General features: G+C 32.8%; 1 protein-coding gene across 5 annotated transcripts in view; it reads right to left on the bottom strand.

Moving 5' to 3' along the window:
• The window catches only part of NIPBL (NIPBL, cohesin loading factor), a 198,557-nt gene that overhangs the window by 90,421 nt on the left and 88,776 nt on the right, over positions 1-19,360 (bottom strand). For 4 of the 5 annotated variants that reach the window (XM_018065528.1, XM_018065532.1, XM_018065529.1 and 1 more), the window contains 6 exons: positions 18,654-18,781; positions 14,540-14,639; positions 13,874-14,025; positions 9,579-9,739; positions 8,586-8,682; positions 4,650-5,276 (listed from right to left, as the gene is read on the bottom strand). In XM_018065528.1, coding sequence (XP_017921017.1) covers positions 4,650-5,276; positions 8,586-8,682; positions 9,579-9,739; positions 13,874-14,025; positions 14,540-14,639; positions 18,654-18,781 — 1,265 coding nt within the window. The remainder of the gene's footprint in view (positions 1-4,649; positions 5,277-8,585; positions 8,683-9,578; positions 9,740-13,873; positions 14,026-14,539; positions 14,640-18,653; positions 18,782-19,360) is intronic. The other variant, XM_018065530.1, reaches the window with a different exon arrangement.

The raw sequence follows: 19,360 nt of genomic DNA on the forward strand, positions 1-19,360 counted from the left end.
ACAGTGAAAAGTCAAAGTGATCACTAAAAACAACCCCTTAAATATGACGGAACCAAGTTCTGGGGAGGAAAAAAACACGTTTGTAATAGTAATGATGCTTTTATACATCAAAATTCCATCATTTTGTTTTCAAAATATGAAGCAGCAGCCCCTTACAGTTTATAATCTAATCAAATATTACTAAAATTTATTTTAGACGTTTGCCAGTAATTTTTTTAAGGAACTAATCATTCTGCTTTTTTAGTTATTCAGAAGTCAAATCTATCACTACATTTTCTCCATCTGCAAAGTAACTATATGATGATGATAATGAATTATGTTATCATTAAACTGTTTTCCCTAGTTAAAACTAACCTGGCAAAAACGTGTATGAAGCTTTTTGTATCAGTATTTAAGGAAAAAAAGCACTCAGAATACTAATTTATAGAATTTTGCATCGGACTGTTCTCCCACACAAAACAACTTTTATATCTTGCCAAAGGGCACACCAAATAATTACCTTAAAAACAGGATGCTTTATAACCTTATACTTATCCCTTAAACTTTTATAAGCATTTAGAAAAAAATCCAAGCATCTAGAAATTTAAAAGAGCATAATCCAAGATTTTTATATTTTTCAATGAAATATGCTTTATGAAAGCCATTAAAATGATAACCTAAGAATCTAAGAATTATTGACATAGATCTCAAACATCTGGAGACCTCTCTTAAGAGATGTGTGGCTCATCCTTTTACTAATATGAACAATCTGTCTTTTAGAAAAACATTAAAATATCATTAAGGCTAAATTTTAAAAGATTACGAAATACTTAAGCATTTGCACGTGAGTGATGTGTTAAGTTTGGGGAAGAACTTATAATTTTTTCTACAATGCATAAAATATTGCTAAATACAGAGTTTTAATTTTTGAACTAATGAAGGGTACTTCACCTCTTCTGTAAAACCAAGAACAATTCCATTACTACTGCAAAGATTCTTGGATATGTTAAAAGCACACAGACTCTGATTCACTCAATCTGATTCAGCTCCACCAAAAACTTATTCCTGTAAAGTGGCTCTGAATCCACATAGGTCACTTTTGTCTATTCACTTTCATTATTGGTCTTCACTACATTACCTTCACCTAATGACTGAAAGCCATCTCTATTAAGAATCATGTTAATATTTGCAACACCTGTAAGCTTTCTAAAGAACTGGAATTAGTAAGTTATGGTATTAAACTTTAGGTATTCCTGAAGAAAATGCACGTGAAAACATATCTTAATTTTGAGACCAACAACATTTGTCATCTTGATGCTGATATTTTGAAAATAAGATCTGACCCTTACAGAAATGAAAAACTCAATTATGCTTATAAGAAACAAACTATATCACCTAAGTCTACTACAAGTGATAACTGAAAACACTTAAAGCAAAACAAGCAGAGCAACTGTACACAGAGTAGCTAATTATAAAAAAATGAAAACATCCCATCCCTAAACCAAAGTACAGGCTAAGTGACTAATTGTCCTATTCCTGTCCCAAATCCCAGTCTCTTATTTCAAATGGCAATGGGTAATAATTTACTTCTAATAAGGGTTACAGTGCAAGAATATTTTAACATCATAAAAAACATTAGTGAAGCTAGGCCATTCCTTAAACTTGCTAACATGGAAAGTGGACCTTCGGAAAAGATGAAACAGGCAAAGATGAACAAAGAAACCCCCTCTTTAACAACAGAAAGCAGGTATTTTCAGCACATGGAGATATTAATGTCTATGACAGCTCATCCCAGAAGCAAAGAAAAATAGCCCTTTAAAATTAATTTATGTAATTAAAGATGTTAAAAGGTTGAGCAAAAGATTGAGAAGAAGGTCCTGTAGGAATATTATAAAATATTAGGTTGCACAGAATTAACCTGTCGGTGTATGTAAAACTGTCCAAAGAAGAGAGAACAGGCCAAAGGAACATGAATATACAGCAGCCAGAAAAGCATCTTCTGTGTGGAACAGCAGTGTATTAGGTTATACCACAGCCTACGTGAAATATTTCTAAGAGTATTCTGTCCCTTTTCTTTAATTCCACAATTATCAAAACAATCTTGTTTGCTGAACTTTCTAATCTTATTCATAAGGTAAAGGTTTCTGACTTCTGGTCAACTGAGGGGAATGCTTCATTCATTCATTTATAACAAATATGATGGGAAACAAGCTTATAACCTAGAGCAGAGCTCTGAGCAAAACCATGTAGACCAGCCAAGTAGGCTTCTTTGTTCTTACTACCAGCAATAAAAGTTATAAAGAAGTACTCAGTGCCAAGCCTCAGAATACAGTAAATACCAATTTTACAATATAGTCCTAAGATGTAGCAGTAACTAGTGATAAATTCATTCAATACTTCTTTGAAGTATTTCATCTCTCAAGGGACTACCACTTTAGAAAACTTTAATTTATGACCTCAACTACAAACTTAGAGCAATATACCAAACCTTTAATCTTCTCAAAATTTCAATATAACTATTAATATATAAAACACTATCTCATTACACAATTCAGAAACTGAATACAAAAGGACAAGATTTAAATCAAAGGTATCAGCTAGTACCTAAATTCCAACCTTTTTCAAATAAAGTCATGGGGACATGGCTCTAAGAAGGCTAGAGATGACAGCATTAATATAAGGTCAGCCAAATCAGCATAACCAATTTGAGAAAAATCATCTAAATCAAACTGAAAATCAGACAGTTCATCTTTTCCCTTAAATCCTTACAGAACCAGCTGCCTCTGTAAGTTAGCTTGCATTGTTTCAAAATTGTAAGTCAACTGTGGCCACTCAGCTTTTCAAATATCTTTGTTTTAGTCACACCATCACAGATGACAGAGAAGATGGATAATAAAAATTTAAATATACATAACAAGTTTTAGGAAGAACAGTATTCTGTTTGTTTTCTTTTATTTTCCCAAAGAAAAGTTAGCAGTCTAAAATGCTGGCTAACATGCAACCAGTATTTTACTATCCTTATTTCCATTCAGTTTTTAAAAGTAAAAACTATGGTTTCAACAAATATGATATAGAAAAAGTTCAAAAAAGTAAGGGAAAAAGCTCACCATTTTCTCCACTTTCATTCCAACAATTAAGTCATTAAAAAAGAATCATACTCTTTTTAAAAGAATGCAATTTTTAAAAACACAAATTAAAATGTCATGCAAAAGTTCTCAAGGCAACTAATACTTCTTGGCAAAATTACAGTAGTACATGCTTTTTTTACAAAACTGTCACAGGATTCAGGAAATGGAATAAGGTAATATTATCAAGAGTAGCTGAATAATATTGCTCTCTTCACTTGATATGCATATATTTTTATAAGAGGCTGGAGGAAAAGATACATTTTGGAACCTATAAAATTGTTTCCTGAACCCCAAACTACTAAGCAAAGAGAAAAAGGGCAAGTGACACTTTATTTCATCTTTAATGTCTATGATCTGCTAGTTAAAAAAAAAAGTTTCCTAGCCAATAAAATGAAGACTTCGAGCAATTTTTTTATCTCCATCTTATCTACATGTGATTTCTGCACTTAGCAAAGATGGTAATGTAACAATTACCAAGTACAGTTTATTCTTCCAGTAACATTAAAAACAAATGTCATGATAGGCAGGAAACACAATATGATCTTTGCATGTTTCTCAACATAGGTACAGAATGATCTATAAGTGATCCTGTCACATGATGAGCAAGATCATATATAAAAACAACTTCAAGTGAACATCAGGAAGTTTTGTTTAATAATGACCAAAGAGAAACTTGAAGAACTATAACTAAATCTAGAATATTTAACTATAAAATTAAATCAAAGTATTCTTTGGTTTGGATGGTCAAATATGTATATGCACCTACTGTAGAGACATAAAATTTATAAATAACTTTACTGATTTATTAGTCTCTCTAAAAATTTTCAAGAGATTTTAAACATAATGTTCACCAAACCAAACAACTAAGAACTTCACAGGATTTACTTTCATTATAATTTTTTATAAAGCACAAAAAGAAAGTCCATAAACTCACAGAACAGGTGTCTTGTAAATTCATCCTAATAAACCAGTCAGACAAAAGGGAACACCTAACTATAATCACCAACAAAAGATCCTTGATTCTTACTGCTATTTAATACTAACTTAAAATTCTTTCTTAATTTTTTTACATAAAAAAATTCACATTGAGATGACAAAATTAGAAACCAAGGGAAAAATCTAACTGCATAACAAACATACACACACTTTTTCCTTAAAACCACTGATTCAAAATAATCTATAGTGGTTAACCTTGTTTAGGTAGAAAAAAGGTAAAGATGCAAAATTATGTTAACATAATTTGTGGAAACAATCTTCATTTTGGAAGATGAGCACAGATAAAATCATTTGATATATAATAGGTGATAGACCTATTTGGTTTTATAGAATTACCAAATCTCAGATAGTTCTTTCAAATAAAAAATGGAATTAAGAATTTAACTTCTGAAGGATGAGCATTAGTAACAAAACCACAATTGAGGAGAAACATTAGAAATCATAAAATATAATAAGAAAAAAGAGTTAATATTAAAAATGTGTTAGGACATTATATAATTATATATTCACCAAGGGTATGAAGTGATAGTAATGAGATTATTTTACCTTTATCTTGAACTTCTTTTGAAAAACGCTCCCTTTCAATAGCTGATTCTCTCTCTATTCGCTCAATTTCAGCCAATGCATCCAATTCCACTTCATCATATATAGGTCCCTGTTGTGATACCTGTTGCTGATTCAGTACCACAGAAGTCTGGGGCTGTTTTGTAGCAACTGAAGTGTTCTGTTGTAAAACAGGCACTTGATTTGCTGGAAGGAATGCTGTTTGTTCTTGCTGCGACAAACACTGAGCAGCATTTAGTGGGCGGTTTACATCCTGTGGAGTAATGGGTGTTTTTGAAGTCTGTCCTGGGTACTGCACATTAAAAGGAATATCATTTTCTGAAACATTGCTATTTTCCATACCAGAAAGCATATCCTCTTGCTGGTCCATGTCTGAAGACCTTACACGAGTAAGTCTTAACGTAAGTTTAGTAGAGTCCTTGGATGGAGAGCTAATGATATCATACATTGCAGCCTTCTCATTCTGGTCTTTTTCATCTTTGCCTAATTTCATTTTCTTTTGCTTCTTTTGTTTTCTTTCTGGAGAATCTAACAAGATGTCTGGTGGAACATCTCGAGGTGATGAACAAGGTAGAGACTGAGACTGCAGGATTAAAGATGGTCTTGATCCTAGAAAAACAATTCAACAGGAAGGAACAGTTGTGCTAGTTTTATATTTTCAGACATATGATACATTAAATAAGCAACAATATAGTACTGCTAGAAAAAATGTAAACTATTTCATCCGGCTACTTATTTACAGAATATGAAAGCCTAACGATATATCCCCCATGGTCTTTCAGCTTGCTGCTAGATGACTCAGGTTTGAATTAAAGAATGGGTTTTCATCTTCCAGATCAGTAGTATGTTTATTTTTTCACCTAAAAGTATAAGTACTTAGCTTGAAAACATCAAAAGAGTTCACTTTCTAAAGATGCAACACAAATGTTTTAAGAATGATAATCTCTATACTCTCAATTATTATCTAGAGAAAATGACATATCTAAAGCAAGAATAAGTTTGTCAAATTACAAAAAGGTTACAAATTAATCCTAGAGACTACACTCATAGGAATACTTAATGGTATAAGAAAAAGGAAGTGGGAAAAATTACAGGGATCAGTCTTCACTTACTTAACAAATTGGTGGTAAAGTATTAACTTATACCTTTATGTGGTCATCTCTTTTTCCCTCACTTAACACCATTTACATACTCTCTTCAGCTTGCTAATCCTCCTTTTATTAGAAAAATATGCAGGTTGAGCAAATTTCAATGCTCAATAAAACATGTTCAGCCCAGAGTCCATTAAATTAAACACTATATAAGGAAGTGCTAAAAATAAGCTAAACAAATGGGAAAATTTTTTGTTAACAAGTTTTAATGGTGAAAAATTGTATTGACATGCTTTAGAAACAAATGTAGAACTGTATCTGAATAGTATATACATTACTTGTCAATTAGATTACTTGTAAAAATTTTAAAAGACCATGAGAAATAATAAAAATCAGTCAAGGTAAAAGTGCTTTATAGAATGAACTTAAACCTAGGCTTGTCTTAAACTGTTTCAGTGTTTTTACTACAAATGTTAGTTTGAAGTTACATCAAAGATAAGACTGATTTCAGATGGAGCTTTTATGGAGACATTAAAAAGAAATGAAACTAACATTCTGGGCCCACTTATTTTGTCTCAGAGCTTGTGCAAAGTTGCACATCAATTCATTTAAATGATTTACAACAATCTTGATGAGTATTGTAACTATTTTGCAGAAACTAACATGACGTTTATAGAGATTAAGAAATTTTTCCAATATTAAATAGCTAGCAAACCAAAAATTTAAACCCAGATCTGTCTAATGTGTGAATTATAATACATCATATTGTCTTTTCACTTAAAATTTATCTGTCAAATTATATATATGTTAGAACAAACTTTAAATTCCAACGATGAATCTAAAAATCAAACTAGGCTTACTGAAGATGCATTCAACATTCAAAACTAGTTGGAAAACCGCATGAGCAGAAATAGAAGCTTCTGAGGAGGAAAGTTAGTGAGCTTAGTTGTTCTAGCTTTCTTCTCTTTCTATCTAAAGTTATCTATCCATCTAACCATCTATTTATTAATCTATCCATCCTCAAGAGTTACAGGGAAAATGGTCTCATTATCCAGAATAACCAGCTATTCCACTGCTACTCTCCTCCCTGGCAGTCTAAATATTTCTCACTCTGAAAATACCTGTAAGACTTGTACCTAACTTTGACACTTAACCTACAAACGGAGTTGGCAGTTGTTCTCTTTTTCACAAACTGGGTTATTTTAATCCCTGAAAATTCATAGAATTAAAGAATTAGAATGGCTCAAAATTCTAATTATTGAATTAGAATTATTGAATTAGAATGGCTCATAAAAGTTCAGCTTTCACCTCATGAAGAATATCCCAAATCAAAGACCTGGAACATAAACTATGAAAAAGAAATTTTTACAGTGAGGCAGCCCAGTCCATGTTTTAGACGGCCACAATTAGAAATTCTCATGAATAGTTAAAATTTATTATCAGCTATACTGCAATTAATTAAAAACGAATTCTCTAAAGTGGATATGATATTCTCCTCCAACAAAACTGGATGATTAAGTTTTTCTTTTTAAGTCTGGACTTTAGTTTTAAGTGTTTTTTTTAAACTAAGACTTATTTATTTTTGACCATATTGGCTCTTTCCTGTTGCACAGGCTTTTCTGAGGTTGTGACAAGCAGGGGCTACTCTTCGGTGGTGGTGTACAGGCTTCTCATTGTGGTGGCAACTTCTGTTGCACAGCATGGCCTCTAGGACGCACAGGCCTCAGTTACACCTTGCAGACTCCGTAAAGTGTGGGCTCAGTAGGTGTGGTGCTCGGGCTTAGCTGCCCCACTGTATGTGGGGTCTTCCAGATGTGGGATCAAACACTGCCAACGCAGTGTCTCCTGCACTGGCAGGCAGATTCTTCCAAGACTGAGCCACTGAGGAAGCCCAGTTTTAAGTATTTTTTAAAATAGCTCAACCCTGGATTTAAATTCAGAATTCTGTGACTTTACTATGCACAAAAGACCACACAAAGTACTTTGGGAATTAGAAGCTACAGAAAACGAAATTCATGTTCATAAACAAGTTATTAGAAAAAATATAAACATCTTAGAGACACTAGGGGAGAGTCCACAGAAGATCAGCCATTTAACTTAGAACTTGAAGGATTAACATGATTTTAGTAAGCAGAAATAAAGTAGATGTATGAGATCAAATGAAGTAATTCACATAGAACAGGCCAGATTTTGATAAATGACTATCTAAGAATTGAGAGAAGATTATGACAATTCAGGATTGAAATATCATTAAGCCCAACAAAAATGGCAGAAAGAACATCAAGAAAAATTTTGAACATGAATTGAAAATATCAGCTAGATGTGAAGAGGTTTTGTCTGGAATGAAAAATTACAATTTGGGAGACAGAACTGGAACCAAAGACACTGATTTTGGCGTCCTGTTCACAAAAATAACCAATGCTACTACCAAAACTGAGTAAAACAGTCAAGGAAAAAAGTAAAATAGAAGATAAAAATATAATGATAGAAATCTTGAGAAATGAGAGAACAAAGAGCTAATGAAGGGAAAAGTGACAATGAAAAAACAAGGAAAGCAGGTGGATTCACTACAAAATAAGTTTTGGAGGCCAAGGAGAGAAAGATCAATAATTTCAAATATTTAAGAAATATTAAAAGGATTATGGTTTGAGGGTAATCAGTAAGAATGATACTATATATATCTGAAAAAGTAAGTACAGGTTCCTTTTTTTCCTACAATAAATGAAAAGTCATAAAGAATAATTTTTTGGTACCTGCATTAAGAAGTTTGAATTCTTTACTCAATTTGAAATACGAAAATTTAAGGAAATTTTAGTTACAATGATACCTTTTGGAGTCCCATCACTTCCAGCAGGGGAACATACTGGCTGTGGAGACCTCAAGGGAAAAGACGCAGCATTCCTCATTGTTGAAGAATCTCCATCCTAGGAATAGAGTATAACAGTTATACCTTGAATGATGGAAGAGGCTTTATAGAAATCTTAAAGAGAACCAATAAAAGACATAGATTACTGACAGGTAAAGTGTTGGTATTCAAAAGCATAATTCTTCTGCACTTTCCTGTTTCCTTCGTGGTATATCTTAGAAGAATTGAAACTGTATCCAAAACAATCAACAGCCTAAGCATGGCAATGAATAAGAAAACTGGTATTACTGGTATGCTCCATTTTTGTTTACTATTTTATACAAAAGGAGCTCTGAATATCCTACTAGGTCATAAATGTAAATGTCTTGAAGGCAGAGTCCAATGTCATCTCTGTTCAACTTAAATACATGTAACATGTGATAATACCACCAACAAATAACAAGACAAATTTCTAGTATGTGGATTATTTCAATAACATTAAAGTAACATTAAATTTCAGGGAAAAATGGTTTTTACAAGTCTTAGAGGGAAAAAGAGCTAAGTACTAATATATAAAGGCTCATAAGAGGACATCTTTGTGTGAACAAATACTTTAAGATGAAGTATAATTTCATTAAGGACCTAAACCTCTAGACCACAGGTTGGCAAACTTTTTCTATAAAGAGACAGATAATGCACAAGTTTTCTGGGTCATACACAGTTTGTCACATAAAGTTACTTGTTGCTGTTGTTCTCTTAACTATGAAAATCATTCTTAGTTTGTGGATCAGACTACTGGTGAGTTTAGCAACTCTTCTCTAGATTAAGCTTTAAGAGTACAGCTAAATTCTCAGACATAGTATAATCCTCAAAAAAAGACAGATTTCCTTTTTATTATAGAATTGAAATACTGGGTTATGCGACAAATATTAGAACTATTTCATTACCTTAATGATAACTAATATGATTACATACGTCATTACTTAGCCTGTGCACCATGTGTAGGTAGTCATCACTTGAGCCATGTCTAGGATTATCAGCATGATGATTAGCAGAATTGCCAGACAACGAACCAGAAACTTTATTATCATGTAGGTTTCTCAAACCACCTGCAACAATGGGACTTGATACCGATGCTGAAATTAATAAGAATTTTAAAAGATTTATAAAAATAAACTGGTAAAATTCTTAGAGGATAGTAACAATAATTGTTCACAAGTAATACTTTTTCTTCATAAATTACAAAGACTAATATAAGCTGGCTGACTATACACAGCTTAATCAAATCTTAACACCATGCCACAAGTCATTCAGATTGATTTCTGAAAAGAAATAAGATATTAGATATGGTTGAAGCTCTCCATATACCTGCATATGCCTCTCCTTTATTTTCTTCCTCTTATTCACTAAAAGCAAGTGCTACTATTGAACTTAGAGTTCACTCTACCTATGAATATCTTTATAGTTTTGCTATAAATGAATATATTCCTAAATAACACATTACTGCTTAGCACATTATATAAATGGTATATGTATATATTCTTCTATAACTTTTCAATTTCAATATTCTGTTGAAATTATCTATTTTTATAGATGTAGTTTTAATTTATTTTAAATAAATAATGACATATAGTCTGCTGCATAATGTACACATTTTATCCAGACTTATGTTAGTAGTTTAGATTTCCTGAATATTTTTGTCATCATAAATAATGCTGTAATGTATTATGTATTCTTATAATGACTTATAAATGTGTCTAGGAGTGAAACTGCTAAATATTCCTGTTTTTAACCCTTGCTAAATATTAACAAATAGTTTTCCAAATTATTTATGACCACTCTACTAGTAACAGATAAGTATTCTTGCTGCTCTATATTCTTGGCAACGATTTTCATCAATATGAAGATGAGAAATGTCTCTGATGGTTACTTTGTGTTTCTTTCCTTAAATAGTAGTGAAGCCAAGCATCTTTTCATGTGTATTACACATTCAGATTCCCTACTTAACACAGAATCATAAAAATTACTCTCCAAAATTTTCTTTCAAAAGTTTCACAGTTTTGTTTTTTCATACTTAGGTCTCTAATTCTAGTAAAATTAGAATATCCTTTCCATGAATGCTTGGTAGAACTTGAGATGGAACTGTCTGAACATGCTTTATAAACTCCCGCAGTTATAAAAGAGACAGATTTTGAAGAACTGAGGGAGATTTTAAACAAAAATAGATATTGTCAAATTGCTCTCTAAAACGGTTCTACCAATTTATATCCCTATGAAGACTGTATGAAGTTTGAATTTCCCTGCACACTAAAACATGTTCACTAATCTGATAGTTATAATAAAATTTTATTTCAATTTAATTTTGATTAACATCTCTCTAATTGTGAACCAGGCTGACCATATTAAACCTGCATCCAATTTGTTTTTCTTTTTCAGTAAATTATTTACTTCTTTAGTCAATTTACCTGTTTTTATTTGTTCTCTTCTCCTACATAGAAATTTATGATCAATTTGTTTTCTCCCCCATTTCTAGAATACAGTCCTACTTAGAAAGGCCTTCTTGACCCTTGGTGAGTAAATGAAAGTCGCTCAGTTGTGTCTGACTCTTTGTGACCCCACGGACTATACAGTCCGTGGAATTCTCCAGGCCAGAATACTGGAGTGAGTAGCTGTTCCCTTCTCCAGGGGATCTTCCCAACCCAGGGATTGAACCTAGGTCTCCTGCATTGCAGGCGGATTCTTTACCAGTTGAGCTACCAGGGAAGCCCATTTCTTGACCTAACTTTACCCAAAATTCACCCTCATGTTTTCTTCTTATAGTTCCATGAGTAAACCGTTTATCTACCTAGAACATTCTTCCTCTAGATGATCTAAGAATCAACTAAAATTTCAAAATGCCTAGCCAACCTATCCAACATGATTTACTTAACAATCCACTATTACATACTGATGCAAGATACCATCTTAGAATGACAGAATTGGAGAGAGAATCACTACTGGATGGTAAACCCTTTAGGATAAAGATTAATAGGAAACAGAGTTATGTGATCTCAAAGTATAATCTGACAAATTACTTACTAATTGCAAAGGAAAAATTATGTTCATTATAAAAGAAGTGGTTACCACCTAAACATTATTAATAGCGAAGCCACTTGTGATTTTAAGTCTTCTGATGTGATGCAATATGAAGTGCATATTACTTTAGTATCCTTTACAAAAATATAAAACTAGAAATTAATAGAGCCTTTAATGATAAATTCCAGTTGGTAGGAAACATAAGGAGTATATGAGCAAATCAAATAACACAAAAGGAAATAGTGAAGTCTAGAATATGTGATACTCCACAACAAGGTAGCACAGAATTTCTTAAAAAAAAAAAAAAAAAAAAAAAACCCAGAAATTACTGTCATGGAGAGACACTATGGGACCAAATAGACTTTTAAAAGAGTCAAAGATGTAAAAACCAAGCACAATGTGTGAGAAACTAGATTAGATTATATATGGGGGAAAAAGGTTATAAAAGGTGTATCTGGGGCATCTGGTGAAAACAATATAGACTAGATATCAAATAACACTACAGAAATGTTCTCAGTATTTTTAGGGGCAAATTATTACACTTGGTGTTTATAAAGGAGAACTTTGCCTTCTTAGCAAATGTATTTAAGGACAGAGAGGCAGGATGCTATCGGTAAAATGGTCCACTGTGCTATTCTCTAGTTTTCCACGTGAAAACTTTTCAAGTTTATAAGAATTTTAAATGTTATCTTTCACAAATTCTAAGTTCCCACAGACATCTGCCTTATTTCTGGAATCTTTTTTTGTTCCATTTACCTATCTGCTTCTTACCACATTAAATGTTTTCTTTATGATAATTTTGTATCTATTTGAGGCTAATCTCTGAATATTATTTTTAGTTTCTCAAGTATCTGAACATTTCCAAGAAATGACTAATTACTGAATAGGCCCTCAAACTATGTATATATTTTTCGATTTTGTGATTTCAACTTATTCTTTTGAAAAAGCTGGGTTTATCTCCTTATAAAGTGACAACAGTATTTACAGTAAGAACTCATTTTTTTTCCCTACACATATATATGTAGATATTTCTGTAGGAAGCAAACATGTTCTGTTAACGTTTCTCCTCCTTTTAATCACATTTAAAATGATCCTCATAACTCTGGCGTATGTGTGTGTGTTAGCTGCTCAGTCGTGTTCGACTCTTTGCTACCCCATGGACTATAGTCTGTCAGGCTCCTCTGTCCATGGGATTCTCCAGGCAAGAATACTGGAGTGGGTTGCCTTTCCTTCTCCAGGTAACTTTGGCATCCCAGAGTAAAATAGTAATATTTCACAAATATCAAGAGCCAGTCTACATGCATACTTCTGTCTGCATTCACACTAAATCCTATAATTTTGGAGGTGTCTATTTCAAAGGTGTGATTGATTGCCTGCAAGTTTTTCCCTGAGTTACTATATGAAATAAACTCAATCTAGTATTTCATTATCTAGTTCGGAAAACCAGAATCTGGATGTTTCAATAGATGACCCCAAGTTAAACCTTTATAAGATACTGACTCCATGCATAATAAAAAACTAAGAGTACAAACAGGAACTAAAGACTGATTGTGACTGATAAAAATTTGTTGTTAATTATGAGGGACAAAAACATAGGTATATGTGTTATATTTTGTATTTTTCAAAATTTCTCCAAAAAAGTAAAAACAAATATATGCGAACATTAATACATTATTTGATAGCCCTGGCATATATCCCAAGGTAGTATGATCTTAAAAAAGACATATTATCAACAACTAACTTCAAATAAGAACTAGTAATCTAATCCCAGAAAATTCTGCATCCAAGATTATTAATTTTCCTCTATTAGTACTGTAGTACTGTATATACTTGATACTAAATTTTTCACACTACATATACTTTACTAATTAATACATAATTCTGACTTAGTGCTACTAAAAGAAGCCTAATTAAATAAAGCAGTTCCAAATTTTATAACTAGATATACTCAGTTGTTAATATAAGGTAATCCAAAGACTGAAATTATACTTATCTTTTTACCTCCAAAATGATGAATGTCCAAGCAATAAATGTAATATGTTTTTAATTACATAAGCCATAAAGAAACATTTACTGACGAATAAGTATACAGTTTAGTATTTGTGTTTGAAAACTTATGAAAAGAAAAAAGTAAAGAAAAAAATGGATTTGCTGGAACTATAGGCATTCCTGTGGATAAGCACCAGCTTTCTTACCTTGCTGCATCTGTGGATGTGTTGTATAACTTGAAGGATGGGAATATGGCATGTATCCTGCAGGGCTTTGTGGGGCATATGGACTAGGCACTGGGCTATTTTGTTGTGGCATAAATCTGTTCCCAGAGCTTGTCTGTGGTGGCACAAACCGGCTAAAATCCAAAATCCAAATAAACAATATCAGGAAATGTGATATTCCTTGTTATTTCAATAAAATTAAATCTATGTACACAGAAAATTCTGAAAAATAATGTACAAAAATCATTCACAATTCATAACCTAAGAGTTATACTAAAGCAGTTTTCAAATAGAGTAATTCATTTATTTTACATGCTCCCTAAATTCTACTCCAAGAATTTTCTTATTTATCTCAAACATGCTCTATTTTAATACATTCTTTTGTTTGCATTAAATTAAGTTACCATTTATTTCAAACAGTATATTAAAGCATTTCCACATTTAACATTTTAAGGCAAATATTCATGTGCTATGTAAGGATAAGCATCTAAACTTTTTAACTTTAGGTAAATTAGCTTTAGGAATTAACTTTAGGAATTTCACCATTAACCTAAATGCATGTACATACTGTATTTTTTTTTTTACTGTATATTTTTTAAACACATTCACTACAGAAAATAGCTCTTCATAAAATGATATATACATTACCTGGAGGGGCTATGTGAGATAGTGGTTTGTTGATAATTGGAAGATGCAGGACTACTGTGCATGGAATTCTGAGAAAGTTTATACTGAGACATCATCATTCCTACATAATACACAAAAACAGTAAGTGTGTTATTTTCTTCTAATGGTAAAGCATTCTTTAAGTGATTTAAATCAACTATTCTCTCACAAACACTCAGAAGTTATTTCTGTTCTTTTCTTTTTGACCAACATGTCCATTTTCAAGACCAAAATACAGAAACTCTAAATTTTAAGCACAACCAATTTTACCAAAACATCCTTTTAGCATGTCAACTAATCCAGGGACAGAGATAGAGAGCTATGTTTTTAAATATTACTTGCTTATTTACTGTCCTACATTCAGCTTTAGAACTGAAAAGAACTTTCAGAAGCCACTTCATCTAATCCAGGGATTCCCCAACCTCCAAAATGTGAACCAGTACCTCCTGTCAGATCAGTGACAGCATTAAAGTGCACAATAAATAGAAGGTGCTTGAATCCTCCTAAAACTATCTCCCATCCCTGTCCATGGAGTAATTGTCTTCCAGGAAATAGGTCCCTGCTGTCAAAATAGCTGGGGACCTCTAACCTAATCCCTTAATAAATACTACACACTTCTGTCTACAATAGGCTTTTGGATGGTATTTCCTATTAGCACAATATTTTATTACATTCATCTCCCCTCCTTCAGTTCAGTTCAGTTCAGTCGCTCACTCGTGTCCGACTCTTTGTGACCTCATGAATCGCAGCACGCCAGGCCTCCCTGTCCATCACCAACTCCCGGAGTTCACTCAGACTGACGTCCATCGAGTCAGTGATGCGGAACTTAATTTTAACAACTCTATGTATTTTGTTGTGATTTGGACCTAACTTTTAAGAAGTACTTTTCTTAAAGGTCTAAGGTTTGAGGTATTGAAATTACCATCTCAGAGTCTTTTAATGAACAAAAGAATGTTCCTACTCTTTCTTTCACAATAATTCTTGCCATAAAATAGGGATTAAATGAACATTTGTTTAATGAATGAAAGTGTAAGAACAGCTTTCAGAGTCTCACATTTCCTTTCACACTGTTCTTTCAACTGTTACATTCTGTTATATAGGAGATGCAGAAAAATTCAGCTATTTAGACACTCTAAAATCAAAGATAAAAATCTATAATTAATGCTCACCTTTTTTACGATACATATAGCTACTCTTTTTGGGAACTTCAAGCATCACATTATTTCCCCAAAGTTCATTTTCTGCTGCTGATATGAAAAGTGCCTTTTACCAGAAACATCTAAACGAAAGTTACATGTTTATTTGCCAGGAGCTACAAAAAGGATTCTAGCTCAACGACAACAGCTGAATGACATGAGGGCACAAAATCACCTCAAAGTCTAACACTAATAGTATGTTTTCTTTTATAGATAGTCTAAATTTCAGTTTATGAATTTTCTCTTCCAACCTAAATTCAGTACTAAGTCATATATCCCATGGCTTAATAATTTAATTACTATAACTACTGTTCCTGATTTTGATTTTTTTGAGAGAAGGGGACAAAACTCGAGAGTTAAAAAGTATTAATATGACAAGCTGGAATTACTAGTTTAGAGGCATTGGCTTTATAAATAAAAAGGTCAAATGAACTCCTAATAGTTCTTTCTGATTCTCTCAAAGATCCAAAGAACTGTGCTGTTAAGTTGCTAAGTCACGTCTGACTCTTTGTCACCCCATGGACTGCAGCATGCCAGTCTTCCCTGTCCTTCACTATCTCCCGGAGTTTACTCAAAGTCATGTCCATTGAGTTGGTGAACCTTTTTTTTTTTTTTTCTGAGCAGTAGGTCCCAACAGTGGGCTTAAAGTATTCAATAAACCATGTTATAAACAAATATGCTTATTATCCTGGTTTCTTGTTCCATTTATAGAGCACAGGCAGAGTTGATTTAGCATAACTCTTAAGGGCCCTAGAATTTTCAGAATGGTCAACGAGCACTAGTTTTAACCTAAATTCACCACCTGTATTAGCTCCTTTGAAGCTTTGAAGCCAGGCATTGACTTTTTCTCTCTAGCTATGAAAGTGCTAGATGGCATCTTTTTCCAATAGAAAACTGTTTCTTCTATACTGAAAATCTTTTGTTTAGCATAGCCACCTTCATTAAGTATTTTAGTTAGATCTGGATAACTTGTTGCAGTTTCTACATCAGTACTTGCAGCTTCACCTTGCACTATAAAGTGAATGGAGATAGCTTCTTTCTTGAAACCTCATAAACCAATCTCTGCTAGCTTCAAACTTTTCTTCTGCAGCTTCCTCAACTCTCTTAGCCTTGAGAGAAGGCCCAGAGTTAGGGCCTTGCTCTGGATTAGGCTTTGGCTTAAGCGAGTATTCTAACTAGTTTGATCTTCCACCCCGACCAGTAAAACTTTCTCCATATCAGCAATGAAGGCTTGTTCACTTTCTTAACATTGAAGTGTTTATTGGGGTAGCACTTCCCATTTCCTTTAAGAATTTTTCCTTTGTTTTTGATAACTTGGCTGTAAGGAAAAAGAGGCCTAGCTTTTGGCCTATCTTGGCTTTTGACATGTCTTCCTCACTAAGCTTAAGCATTTCTGGCTTTTGATTATAGTAAAAGATATGTGGCTCTTCTTTTCACTTGAACACTTAAGAGGTCACTGTGGAGTTATTAATGGACTCATTTCAATATGTTCTGTCTCAGAAAACAGCAAGGCTCAAGGAAAGTGGAACTGCCAGTTCGGCCAGAACATACATTTATCCATTAGTTCACTGACTTACATGGGTGCGGTTCCTGGTACCCTCAAATATAATAGTGACTTCAAACATCACCATAACCATAACAAACACAGTGATAATGTTTTAAATATTGTAACAATTAGCAGAATGTGACAGAGACACAAAATAAGCAAATGCTTTTTGAAAAATGATACTGACAGATTTGCTCAATGCACGGCTGCCATAAACATTCAATTTGTTAAACAGGCACCATCTGAGAAGTGCAGAAAAGCACAGTGCAATAAAACAAGATATGCCTATAGTCTTTCTTCCAATCAATGATGTCTCCATATTTTCTTTCATTCCAGCATTCTTCCAGAGTATGTTTAATTCTAGCTTTCCTTTCACCATTTCTATCTGTGACCTACTACTGCCATCCAAGACTGATGAAGATACAGTCTTGTCCTACATACCTGACTTCGATTTCCTAAAAGGAAATTTCCCTAGATTCACTTTGGGAAATGGATAGCAACTATACAATTGCTTTAAAAACACAATTCACACATAATGATACACCATCAACATAGTAATACTATTTAAAAACAAAACTAAGAAATGGAATGATGAGCTTCATGGAGGTACTGTCAGCAAATGTGGCAATCTTCTTGAATACAAATAATCAATTAAATAAACTGGATCTTCCTGGGTTGTCTAACTACTCCCTTCTGGCTGTTTTAATCTTGAGAGGGAAGCAAGCATTTGAGCTTACTAGATTCAGTAAGCTTCAGGCCAGAACAAGGCTCCTAACTTAAGGATTCTCCTTGACTACAGAAAAATCATATGCGCTAGATGTAGTATTTTTATGGTTTTTCTAATGCTTATTATAAAGTTTTCCTTAATAGTAATACTTCAGTTATAAGCCTTTTTCTATTTCTAAAGAACAGAAGTATTAAACCAATTACTATATAACCATGAATGTAATCACCATCAGTACTAAAACTAATACTTGGTATATTTATTTATACACATACTACATTTTGAGAAGCTCTGCAGATATTTTTATTATTTGATTAATGAAAAGACTTCTTTCATATCTATTCTAGGTTTCTAAAATAAAAAGCTCTTTTGTTGACTAAATTAATACATTTTGAAATATCTAGCAAACTGCATATTAAGTTTTGCCTAATTGAAATAAACTGCAAGAATGTTACTATCTATTATTTAGTTTCCTTTTTGTTCTTGGTTTGATTCAAGGTATCACAGAGCATTCACAGATGACAGGCTAGTTTGTTAAAGGAGACAGCTGAATTTACACGTGAAGCAAGTTCTGATACAAGACACATTAAAAATATATATACTGTGAAATTCAATTATTAAAAACCTCACCACTTTGTACATATCTGTTCTGCATACTTTTCTCCCTGAAAACGTTAGGACTCCTCGCCAGGACGGCCTGCAACAAGACTGGTATGTCGCCTTCTGGATCATCACTGCCAAGGTTGTCTTTCAACTCTCTGGCATTGAAAAAATAAATATAAAACATTAAAAAAGTGATGGTCATTAAGAATTCTTTTTTTTCTATTACTTAGATTATAGACTTCTTTCCTTTCCACATTTTAAACAACAGCAACAAAAAGAACCCCAAACATTATTTTATGGATTGGAAGTTTATGTAAGAATGTTTATATTAGCATAAAAGTGTAAAATAAGTGTCTATTCAAAATAATGGAAGGGTAAAAGTGATAATTATGCACAGAAGTTGATATCCGGACTTGGAATATATTTTCTCCCTTATATCTAAATATAAGTGAGTTTGTCTTTTTGAGAATGTCCTCTGAATGAAATAATGTTGCCATGTTGATTAAGACAAGACCCAAGGTTATATAATTTCCCCCTCTTTATTCTCATCTCAAATAAAGCCACTGGAGAGAAAAAACCCAAGTAAGTGGTTAAGAATAGCTGCAGTTAGTAAGCAGCAAGTTAAGTTCACAACTATAGGTAAATGCTAAGAAATAAAATTTAGGCAGTATTTAAAATTTCACATTTTACATGTTACTGTTGCACTCATTAAATCTAATAAGAAAGATTCATAA

Source organism: Capra hircus, chromosome 20 (genome assembly GCF_001704415.2).
Source record: "Capra hircus breed San Clemente chromosome 20, ASM170441v1, whole genome shotgun sequence".
Classification (NCBI taxonomy): Eukaryota; Metazoa; Chordata; class Mammalia; order Artiodactyla; family Bovidae; genus Capra; species Capra hircus.